This window comes from Leptonychotes weddellii, chromosome 9 (genome assembly GCF_054177405.1).
Source record: "Leptonychotes weddellii isolate Sample4059 chromosome 9, ASM5417740v2, whole genome shotgun sequence".
In the NCBI taxonomy this organism is placed as follows: domain Eukaryota; kingdom Metazoa; phylum Chordata; class Mammalia; order Carnivora; family Phocidae; genus Leptonychotes; species Leptonychotes weddellii.
Window position 1 is genome coordinate 100,429,895 of NC_138377.1, and position 12,193 is coordinate 100,442,087.

At 42.3% G+C, this 12,193-nt stretch overlaps 1 protein-coding gene across 2 annotated transcripts in view; it reads right to left on the minus strand.

The window, feature by feature from the left end:
• The window catches only part of NPTN (neuroplastin), a 71,821-nt gene that overhangs the window by 11,314 nt on the left and 48,314 nt on the right, over positions 1-12,193 (minus strand). For both annotated transcript variants that reach the window (XM_081831375.1, XM_031036308.2), the window contains exon 5: positions 4,187-4,320. In XM_081831375.1, coding sequence (XP_081687501.1) covers positions 4,187-4,320 — 134 coding nt within the window. The remainder of the gene's footprint in view (positions 1-4,186; positions 4,321-12,193) is intronic.

Sequence of the window (12,193 nt, forward strand, 5' to 3'; positions counted from 1 at the left end):
GACTCATGTGTCAGCTGTTACACAACTAAAGCATAATCAGAAATAGCAGAGAAGAAAGGGAAAGATAACCCCCAGAATGAGGTCTAGCTATAGCATACAATGGTGCGTGCAAATGAGTGTAGGTATGACTAAAATGGCAAACACGGCCTTCAAAATAGTTATTCCATGAAGCTTCAACTCGAGGACTTGTAAAGCTGCCAACTTCTCTAACCCCTGCTCTACTGGTTCACTAAGTCCACGTTTTCACTTATGATCAGAAATGATTATTAGTGTCTTCTTTGATCCACAAGCCTACAATGCAGATTTTTTTAATACCATCATATGCAAGAAATACATAAAATCTTAAAAAAAAAAAAGAAACTTTAACCTTTTCAATCAATGCATAAGAAGATATTGAGTGGGACTTGTCCTATTGCTACAGAATTGATGACTAAGGAGAAGCATCAAAAGTACCCCATATTCTTGGATCAAAGTACAGCATAGGGAATAGAGTCAATACCATTGTAATAACATTGTATGGTAACAGATGGTGACTACACTTAATCGTGGTGAGCACTGCATTATGTACACAATTGTCAAATCACTATGCTATACACCTGAAACGAATTAACATTATATGTCAACTATACCTCAATAAAAATTTTTAAATATATACATAAATTTTTTTTAGAAGGCTAGCTTTTCCTAATTTAACTTGTACTTAGGAAGTGTTCACATACATTCTAACAGTGATTGATATTTAGGTTTCAGTATCAAGATTGTGTTATCTTATTCATTATATGTTCAAATTTTCCATAGTGTTGTTGATTTTCCATCTCATCTGTCAAAGATTAAAAATAATATATGTAAATCTGCCACCATGTAACTGTGCTTCTGGCTATATTTCCTTATTTTTCCAGTTTTTGCTTCATTCATTTTGAAACTCTACTCTACAAACTGGTTTTCAAAGAAGATCATGACACAGCTTTGTCTTTATTGTGGATTATATATCTTACCATGATAAAAAGGAACTCTTTTGGTTTCATGTTTTTATTTGAACCTCACTTTCTGTAATGTTAATATTTCCACTTGTTCTTTCTATTTATATACTTTCACCATATATACTTTATTCATTTTTGTTTTAACACTTCTGTCCTATTTTGTTATATGTAGATCATCTTTAAACAACATATCGCTATATTCTTGTTTCTTAAATCTCTGCCTTTAGATACTTAAAACTTTGTATTTAATACTACTGTAATTTTTACATTTATTGTCATAAATAATGACTTACTTAAAAAAAGTACCCCAGAATTCTTAAACAAACAAACAAAAAATTCCATACGAATTGGGGGCAGACAGTCCTTCCAGGGCTTATTAAAAGGGAGCCCCATTAAGCTATCTTATCCCCAAGTCATCACTACATTACCCCTTGCCAATCTATAAAAGAGAAGACAGGATGAGAGGTGATAGGAAAAGAGTTATACTTGGCATTGCAGGCAGCCTTCCACCCTGCAGCTGAGTGGAACAGGCACCAAGAGAATCACTCAGACTGGGGGTGGCAAGAAGAAAATATCTTTTTCCAGTGGATATCCGTTTATGCAGGAGACCGACTGATGTGATGTATGCTTCTCAATCTTGGAAAAAGGCTATCTGGAGATAAGAAGGCAGAGGAGCCTATACTCCCACCATTTGAAGAGCCATGATGTTCAAGTTCCCTCTGCCTAAGAGGATGAGCAGACCCCAGCATCTGTGGCTGGAGCTAAACAGGAAACAGAGAGGTTCAATAAGAGTAGATCTCTGATATCTGAGAACTGGCCCCATAAAGAACTCACACAAGTTCTTACAAGATCCAGGATCTGGATATCTGCCACATAGAGGTCCCAGAAGCAGCAAAAACCAAGAGTAGACTATAGGAAAAGTCAGATGAGTGACACTTGTCCCCCTTCCTGCCCCCTAGAGAAGAAAGAAAAACCCAGAAGACAGAGTGAGGACAATCCCCTGCTCCCCTTGCAGGCTAGGGAGAGGGGAAGGGAGGTAAAACTGGGAATTCTGGATTGGACTGGACTCAACTCTTTAACAAAAAAGAGGTCCAAAAAAGCTATGGATCTGTCTAGAAAAAGGATCTGTGCTGAAATTAGTGTCTAGAAAAAAACTGAAAGCATTTTATCTTAGCCCTCAACCAAGTTTAGGTTGTTCAACAAACTGATTTTCAAAGGCATCAACCTAGAAATTGCTTTTCTTTTCCCTATCCCTCTTTCATTAAAAGTTTTCTGCATGGAGCACTGGGTGTTATATGCAAACAATGAATCATAGAACACTACATCAAAAACTAATGATGTAATGTATGGTGATTAACATAACATAATAAAAAAAAAAGATTAAAAAAAAAGTTTCTGTTTCCCAAATGATTCACAGCTTGGAAGCAAGAGGAAATACTACTTGATTTTAAAGGTTTTTCACAATATAACAGATAATTAAAAGAGTTCATGGGCATGAGAAGAATAAGAGATGAAAATATCCACTGATGGGGCGCCTGGGTGGCTCAGTTGGTTAAGCGTCTGCCTTCGCGGCTCAGGTCTTGATCCCAGGGTCCTGGGATAGAGCCCCGAGTCGGGCTCCCTGCTCAGTGGGGAGCCTGCTTCTTCTCCCTCTGCTGCTCCCCTGTTTGTGCTCTCTGGCTCTCTCTGTCAAATAAATAAATAAAATCTTAAAAAAAAAGAAAGAAAGAAAGAACCTACTGAGGAATCAAGGGCTCTCCTACCCAGAGACCAATAGAGAGAAATGGGCATTTGCTTGCCAGCACAATGAAGTATTTTATTGACTTTTCAGGGGCTGCTCTGAAAATACTCAACCTCTCCCTTCCTCATCATGACCCCTTATTAATGGGTTTCTGAAATCTAGTCATTGTTGTTAATGTTAGAGTCCTTGTCACCACTTGACATATTATTATTGAGAGATCATGGAGTGGGAAGAACCACGGACTTGAAATAAAAAAACTGGACTTGACCCTTCCTTGGTTTTGTCACATACCTTGGGTTAATATGTAATCTTTCTGAAGAAGCAGATTAGATTATCTCCTTAGTCCCTTCTGACTACTGACAATCAGAGAGGATGCCTGAGAAGTACAGTGCTGGGCATGCAAGGCCTGGGGACAGGAGGAATGGATGACACCCTCTCTGACAGAGAGACTGGCCAAACATCATGAATCAGAGAGGAGTGAGAGTCTAAAACTTGGACTCCCTCTACACTATCAAGAATCATCACACTGAATGAAAAAGATGTTTTCTTTGACCTTTTCGGGAGCAGATGCTGTCATATTTCCAATGCCCAAGGCTGCCCTTGTGCCTCACCATGTCGCCTCAATCCCTCATCAGTACTCCCTGTGTTCCTGGAATACACTAGTAATTGCCCTCATCACCTTGTCTTCCCCCAAAACCAGAAAGGTGTATTAGGACTACTTCAAGAGGAATATTTTCTTTAGGACAAATGGACTAGAATAATAAAAAAAATTTAAGACTGGGGTTAGCTCAGGTGCCTGGGTGGCTCAGTCATTAAGCGTCTGCCTTCGGCTCAGGTCATAATCCCAGAGTCCTGGGATCAAGCCCCACATCGGGCTCCCTGCCCGGCGGGAAGCCTGCTTCTCTCTCTCCCTCTGCCCCTGCTTGTGCTCTGTCAAATAAGTAAATAAAATCTTAAAAAAAAAAAAAAAAAAGACTGGGGTTAGCTCTTTCAGTTTTCCACCTTTTTTTTTTTTTTAATATTTTATTTATTTATTCATGAGAGTCAGAGAGAGAGAGAGAGAGAGAGAGACGCAGAGGCAGAGGGAGAAGCAGGCTCCCCGCCTAGCAGGGAGCCCGATGCGGGACTCGATCCCAGGACCCTGGGATCATGACCTGAGCCGAAGGCAGACGCTTAACCATCTGAGCCACCCAGGCGCCCTCAGTTTTCCATCTTGAAGGCAAACCAGTCTAACCTCTTTGCAGAGAGCCAGCTTTAACAAATCATGTAGGGAGTCCATGCTGGACAGAGACTGTCGGTGACCTCCAGATTCATAATGTAACCATTTGTGACTAGAAAGGGTGACTGACCCAAGCCATGCCAGTATGGCAGGTTACAACAACTGGTCCAGATGTCTGGACCTCCCAGGAGAAACTCCAGCAACCAGAGACCCAGGTAGAGAGAATCAGGGCTGCCTCCTACTCACCATGGGCATACCATTCTCCTTCTTGCGCCAGATCCACTCTGGGTGTGGGTAGCCAACTGACTTGCAATACATCATGGCATCTTGCCCTTCATTCTTATTCTCACTCCGTTTATGGCCAGTGATGTCAGGAGCAGCTGTGAGAAAGAGTGTTGAACAGTTACCACAGGAGCCTACTCTGAACAGGATACAAAGGCCTCACTTACGGACTCAAGAGCTCTCCTTCTAATACAGCCAGCCAGTCTCCAGGCCTCTCCTCATAGTCATCTTTGATAACATGCATTTCAGGTCAGAACAGAGCAATGGAACGGATCCAATCCCCTACACCTCCCAACCACCGAAGCAGCTCAAGCAGATACCAGGATTACTATATGTGAAGTTCTGCTAACAATGTAGGTGGTTCTCTAACTTCCTAGAAGAGGGGACACAGGCTCAACTGCCCTAAATTAAAACATCCTTTAAAAAAAAAAATGCACATAGAAGCTATTATCATCTCCTCTTCCACTTATGGTTTTTTTCTTAAAATGTCTGCACTAATAACAGTTATGGATTATATCAAATGTCATATACTCCTTTAAGGAAATGAGAGATCCCCCTAAGATCAAACACCTAAAATCAAGTCCTATTGCGAAGTATGTAAAAACAATGACTGCCTGGAGAAGCAATCTGATGAATATAAATGGGCAAGGCTCTCCCCGGAAAGAGGGAATCCAGCAAACTGGTCTTCACAAGGGGTAAGAAAGGAATAAACAGGAAATTCAACCAGTGTCCCAAAAGATTTTATTAAGTTTTAAGAATCTGACCTGTACACCTGATTTGCAATAATCTCAATAAGCCCAGTCTTGGAGGAATTTCTAGACATGCTAGATGTTGCTGGTCTTCTCTGCTTTAAGGGATCACTTAGGAAGAAATAGCACCTGTGGTTTAAAAATTAGATAAGTTTCAAGGATCCAAGAAGCCAGAGATGGGGCTAATTCTTTGAATTTAGTCTCCTTTGATCTTAACTAAATTTTCCACCATACCTCCTCCTCACCAGTTACAGTAATGTGAAAGCAATAACACTCAAAGTAGGCCAGATGTCACTTTGTTGGCCAAGACAGGAAAGAGAATCAATAAGCCTGGTCCAAATTCCAGTTTCACTTGTTCTTTAATTATTCTGTGCTTCAGTTCTACACCCATTATCAAATGAAGGTAATTCTAGCCCCTGCCTACATCCAGTGTCCTTGGATAAGGTAAGATTTAAAACATTCATCTTGAGACTATAAAAGCCTGTACCATTATATATCATGGGCTTGTCCCATGTTCCCCCTCTAAATAGCTTGGTTTTTCTTGGCTTACAAAATAATCCAAAGTGCTGCTACTTCTCAGACTGTGCTTCCCAGCCCACTTCCCGAGACACCTGGACTGAAATGGGATGAACAAGGTCCCAAGCTGTCTCTATAACCACTGCCTGCCCAACTGACGCCTGCTCAGTACTGCTCAGGGTGAGGCATTTTCTAAAGAGGATGTTATAAAAGAAGTATCTCTTTTTTCCCCCAGGCAAACTTCCTCACGGCAGAAGGGAGTGGGCCAGCTGGCTCAGTCTTGTTCCCTCCACACCAGATTTCTCCCAAAGCCACTTGATCACTGCTCAGACCTACTGTTCCACCTGCTCACCGTTCCTCAGCGCTTTCTTCAGTCAATAAATAGTAAAGACCATCTGAAGTACTCCAAGGAGCAAGCTCCCTGGCAATTCACTAACTAAAACACCATCAGGGAAGACACAACAAGCAGGGGAGCTACCACAGTTTGCTTCTGGTTGTGTTTCATGTGTCTGACAAACATTTGTCAAGCACCTACCATATGCCAAATACATCAGAGTGGTGGGGGGACGGCCTTTCTGTTGAGGTGGATTTTAGCACAGTCACAAAGAAAATAAGGGAGTAGCGCACTCCTGTATCTGTGGGAAGAACACTCCAAATAAATGACAAAAAAGCCTTGAGGCAGAGGTGTGCTTGTTATGGACAAGGAACAGCAGGGAGGAGTTTGGCTTAGGCTCAGTAAGCAAGGCAAAGATAGTAGGACATGAAATCAAGAGTGAATGGAGCCCAGATCGAATAGGACTTTGCAGGCCACCGCAATGACTTTGGCATTTACTCTGAGTCAGCTAGGAAGCCACTGGTAAATACCAAGCACGGGTATGGAATGATCTACATGTTTTAACAGGCTCCCTCTGACTACTATGTAGACAACTGTGTACAGAGACAACAGTGGAAGCAAGACCATTTAGGAAGCTGTTAAGAATAATCCAGGCAGGGGCGCCTGGGTGGCTCAGTTGGTTAAGCGACTGCCTTCGGCTCAGGTCATGATCCTGGAGTCCCGGGATCGAGTCCCGCATCGGGCTCCCTGCTCAGCAGGGAGTCTGCTTCTCCCTCTGACCCTCCCCCCTCTCATGTGCTCTCTCTCAAATAAATAAATAAAATCTTTAAAAAAAAAAAAAGAATAATCCAGGCAAGGGAGAAGGTGGTTTGAATGAGGGCAGTAGCAGTAAAAGTGAGGAGATTCTGATATATTTTATAGGCTGAGTTCATGTATTTGTTAATTGACTGGATGCGGGATGTGAGAGAAAAAAAGAGTCAGGGATGACTCCAAAGCTTCTGGAGTCATTCTAAGAAGGGAGTTGCCAGTTACTAAGATAAGGAAAACTACAGAAGAATCAGGGTGTGTTTTTGTTGTTGTTGTTGGCTTGTTTTTATTTTGTTTTGTTTAGGGATGGAGCAATGGTGGTGGTAAAAACCAGGAGTTCAAAATTTAGGACATGTTAAGCTTAAGATACTTCTTTAACATCCAAGTGAAGTTGTCAGGTAGACAGCTGAATATCCAGTCTGAAGCTCAGGAGAGTAGTCTAGGATGGAGATGTAAATTTTAGAAATTAGCGTATGTGTGACATATTTTTCCATTTTCATTCTCCTTTGCCCCACAGAGAATACCCACTCTGGCCCAGTTATCTAACTAATTCCAATAGTTCTGTGAATTCAGTACCATCAGCTTTTACCTTGGGGACTCATCCCAATATTGCACATTAGTACCACCTAGAAGGCTAGAAGTTGAGTTGGCTTATGATGCCACAGCTTCTAAGAAGTTGCTATTCGGAAAGGATGCAGACCAGAAGGCCAAGACCTGAGGAGAGGGATGGGGATGGTCTTCACTCCTACCATGGTGTTTAGGAGGAGAACACCACTTCCCCTTTTCATTTATCTACTTTGGTTTCTACAGAGACTTCTATCTACAGATGTGAACGTAGCCTTAAAGGCTCCTATGCACAGAGACTCTCTAGGAACTCAGCTCCCCCATCACACTTGGTTGGCCGTATTTACCTAGTGCAAACCTATAGGAAAGAGTCTGCAATGGTGAGATCTAGTACCGCTTTCTCCTCAGCCTAGCAAACAATACTGAGTGAAGAAGTGTCACTAGTATTGTGGGCAGAGAAAATTAACCCAAGCCACATTACTCTATCCCTAAGGGAGAGATTATAACAACTATTACTTTAGCCTTTGAGTCAATGAAAAGTTTTTTTCACTTCTCTCTATCCTTTACGGTAGCTGCTTAATCAGAAAAGCCTGTTCCTCAGATGGTAGCCACCTTGTGGTGAGCATCGCATGATGCATAAACTTGTCAGATGACAAGGCTGTATACCTGAAACTAACGGAACAGTGTGTGTCAACTAAAAAAAAAAAAAGGAAAGGAAAAAAAAGGTTGGGGGGTGGAGAAAGAAAAGCTGAGCAGGACAATGGACCCACAGCAAGAAAGGTTACCAGACTCAGGGCACACGTAAGCACTGGTAAGAGAGCGGGGCGGGGGGGTTGTCAGAGTCCTCTCATGGTGGTTTTTAAATAGTCTCCAAAGTCTTTGATATTCTTCCCTTCAAGAAGTGAAGCATAATTACTCCCTCCCCTTGAGTGTGGCCTAATGACAGTATTCTAGTGAATGAATGAAATAAAGCAGAAGTAAAGGTATGTGACTTTGGATAGTTCACAAACGACCGTGTGGCTTTCTCCTTGCTCTCTCTCGGGTCACACATTCTGGGGAAGGTTATAGCTGTCATAGCAGGACACTGAAACAGTCTATGGAAAAGGCCCACGTAGTGCGGAACTACGGCCTTCTGCCAACAGCAGCCCTGTGAGGGAGCCCTCTAGGAAACAGATCCTTCAGTCCCAGTCAAGCTTTCAGAAGACTGCAGCCTGACAGACCCTGAGCCACCCCAATAACCAGCTCCCTAATTCCTGACCCACAGAACCTATGAGGTGATAAGTGTTTCTTTGTTTTAAGTCACTAAGTTTGGGGGAAATTTAACTACCCAATGAAGACGACATTACCCCATTTACATAGACTGGGAAACTCAATTTTGGAAATTACTTAACATCTAAAATTACACTGCCAGTAAATGGTAAAGCTAGAGACCAAATTCAGGACTGATTCCAGAGGCCATGCTTTTTGTACTTTACCATATAGAAGGAAAAATAAACTGAACTAGAACTGAGTCCATAAAAAATAAAAATATACAATATGCATCACAACTGCATAGAAAACTGCCCAAATGTTATCTTTGCTTGTAGAGGTACTAGAACTGACCACCTCCAGACCTGAGGTGGACTGATTTAGCTGTCGGAGTTTAACTACCCCATATACTATAACACAAATAAAAAGAGCTTTGGACTTTAAGTCAGAGAAATTCAGGCTCCATTGAGACTATGACTCACCAACTGAGTAACCTAAGGCAGGTCATTTAAAATCCTTTGAGTTTCCGTACTCACTTTTGTAAAATGAGAGTTAATACTCACATAATTCCAGAGGTCTTGTGAGGATTAATTTACATCTCTGTACCAATCTAGCACATGACTGGAGCTCAGGGTCAAAAATAAACATTTAAATTGAGCTATTAGCCAGGGAAAGGAAAGGCTAGGCTTAGACTCTGGCATTATGAGTTCTAAGAAATCAAAGAGATGCTGATTAACGTGTTCCCTCTCTGTTTGCTGATATAAACAGGACTTTTGTTTGTAACTCTAGTAAGGTTTAATCAGGTCAGATACAAATTTTGATTAACGGCCTATTTATATTGATTAAGGTGCCCCACCTTCTATGGGCTTGCCATTTAATAAGGAACTGCTTAACCAGGGTCAGTCGGTCTGAAGGTAGGTCTGAGCCATCTGACAGAGCCAAACACTCCTTACTTCCCCTCACCCTCTCAGGGAGGCAGAGGGTAACCGAGAGACCTTTCAAAGAGATCACAGAGCCACTTGGGAATTAACTTGCTCTCTGGCCTTGTCAGCCACATACTCTAATATTAGATATCAGTTAACGGATATCCTTCCAGTATCCTGATGAATGGCAACACAGGGGTTCCAAAAGAGTCTTAGTTACCCGACAACACCAGACCCAATTTCGTTATCTGGGCCCGTGGCTGAGGACTAACGCATGTTCCTCAGTACCTTCTGTTGCCCGCCCAGCCTGCGCTTAAAGCAAAACATCCAGCTTCTCTGTCACACTGGTGGCTGTAGAAAGTGTCCACTTAGGCAATGGAGGTATGAGTTCAGCTGAAGCTGACATTAAATAAAGTTAAACACAACAGAGCTAAGAACGGGGTAATGGTATGGGGTTTCTTACATGGACTGCTTATTTGGTGCTCACTTTTCAAAGCAAATTCATAACCTCCCAACTCATTTTTCATCTTTGCTGTAGGTAAACTTAGAGGCTTGGCTGAAGGCAGAGAGAGAGAGTGAGTTAAGATTTACTATTAAGCCAAGGGCTAAGCCCAAGAAGCAATATGAGATTGGTCACAATGGAAGCAAAAAGGATGCTGGCTTGTGGCTCAATAAGCCTCTCCACACACAGTATATTCATCATTCATCTGAAGACTAGAGGAGTCTGGGACTTCTGCTGCCTTCTGCAGATGAGGCTTTTCCCTTTCCTGCGGGTGAGAGCACTGAGTGGGTGGCAACTGAAGTTTCCTCTAAGACAGTGATTCTAACCTTGGCTATACACTATCATCACTGGAGTGCTCTTCATAAGCCTGAGGTCCAGGCCACATTGCCCACACATTAAATCAAGTTTGAGAACCACTGCTCTCATACCTTTCCTGGCACCAGTGTTTGAGATCAGGGGAGTAGAAGGAGGACTGTCCCTTAGGACAGAGAGATGAGTAAGTGGAGGTATGTGGGGCACTGAGGGGACACCTCCAAAGCTGAGAAGCTGACACAGCCACTACCATGAAGAAAAGAAGCTTAGAGATCATGTCCTTCAATAACCCAACTTCACCTTTGGGTTCTCCCTCTTCCATATAAGGGAACTACGGACTGTTGGAACCTTACAGGAACTCTAAGACCATCTATCTCATCCCGCTTCATCACACACCTGTGGATAAGTCACTAAGTTTGGGGGAAATTTAACTACCCAATGAAGAAGACATTACCCCATTTACACAGACTGGGAAACTCAATTTTGGAAATTACTTAACATCTAAAATTACACTGCCAGTAAATGGTAAAGCTAGAGACCAAATTCAGGACTGATTCCAGAGGCCATGCTTTTTGTACTTTACCATATAGAAGGAAAAATAAACCGAACTAGAACTGAGTCCATAAAAAATAAAAATATACAATATGCATCACAACTGCATAGAAAACTGTGGAAGCTCAGGCCTGAGGAAAGACAGCGAAAGAGCGAATGGTTAGGGCCATTGCAAGTTTAATGGCAGGGCAGGGTTAGAACCCATTTCTTCTAACTCTCAGTCCAAGACCTTCCAGCTGTTATATGCTGAACACAGCAATATGGCTTTGTGCTTAAGAGCAGAGGCTCTGAGGGCGCCTGGGTGGCTCAGTTGGTTAAGCGACTGCCTTTGGCTCAGGTCATGATCCCGGAGTCCCGGGATCGAGTCCCACATCGGGCTCCCTGCTCGGCGGGGAGTCTGCTTCTCCCTCTAACCCTACCCCCTCTTGCGCTCTCTCTCTCACTCTCTCTCTCTAATAAATAAATTTAAAAAAAAAAAATCTTTAAAGAAAAGAGCAGAGACTCTGGCACAAGAGTGCCTGGGTGAGAACACTTGTTCCACGGGTTACCTGTCACACTGGGCCAGTCATCTAATTCCCTGGAGCCTCCATGTTCTCCCCAGAAAGTGGAAAAAATAATGGCATCTCCATCCAAGAGTTGTGAAGACTACAGGGAAGGACAGGAATAGTAATGCACCTAGCACAGAGCCTGGCATACAGTTCGTGTGCAATGTTAGCCATTCTTAATAAGGAAGGTCAGGGTAGCACCCTGAAGAGAGGAAAAGAAAGAATAGGTATGGTTATTTGGGCTGAGGTTGATGCTCAAAATATTCTAGCAGCTTCAAGGTATTATTATTTTGCTTTCAAAGACTTCTCAAGTATGGGCAATTCTGAGTCAGAACCAGCTTTGACATGAGCTCTGACCTAAAGGATGTCAGAACCTCTACGCATCCTTGCCTATCAAACTAGCTACCTATCAAATAAATAAATAACCATGAAACTGCTCTGCATGCTGAGAAGTGCCATACAAATGAAGAGATGTGTATTATTACTCTTAATGGTACTGTCATCACCGTACAGTCCACCTTGGCCAGTGTGAACTTTAACATGTCACTTGTAAGGGCCATATTACAGAGCAGGAAACAAGGACGCAGGATAAGGTCACTTATAGAAATCCTAACATTTAGTCATAATATTAAATTACAAAGAAAGCTGAGAAGTATGGAGGGAAAAACAAGATCAGTCTCAGCTCTGGTAGCTCCCAAAAGACTGAAACTCACTTGAAATGCCCAGTGACCAGGGATAGATAATGGTAAGCCTAATAAAATGAGTAAGACCCTCAACCCAGACTTCCTGGGTCGGGATGTACCTTTCACAAGAGGCAGTGGCATGTTTGTTGCAGAGGATTTGGTGACCACCAAAATCCTTTTCTAAAAACATTAAAATTTAATTCCTTATTTCTTGGATTAATCAAAATAACTGAGTG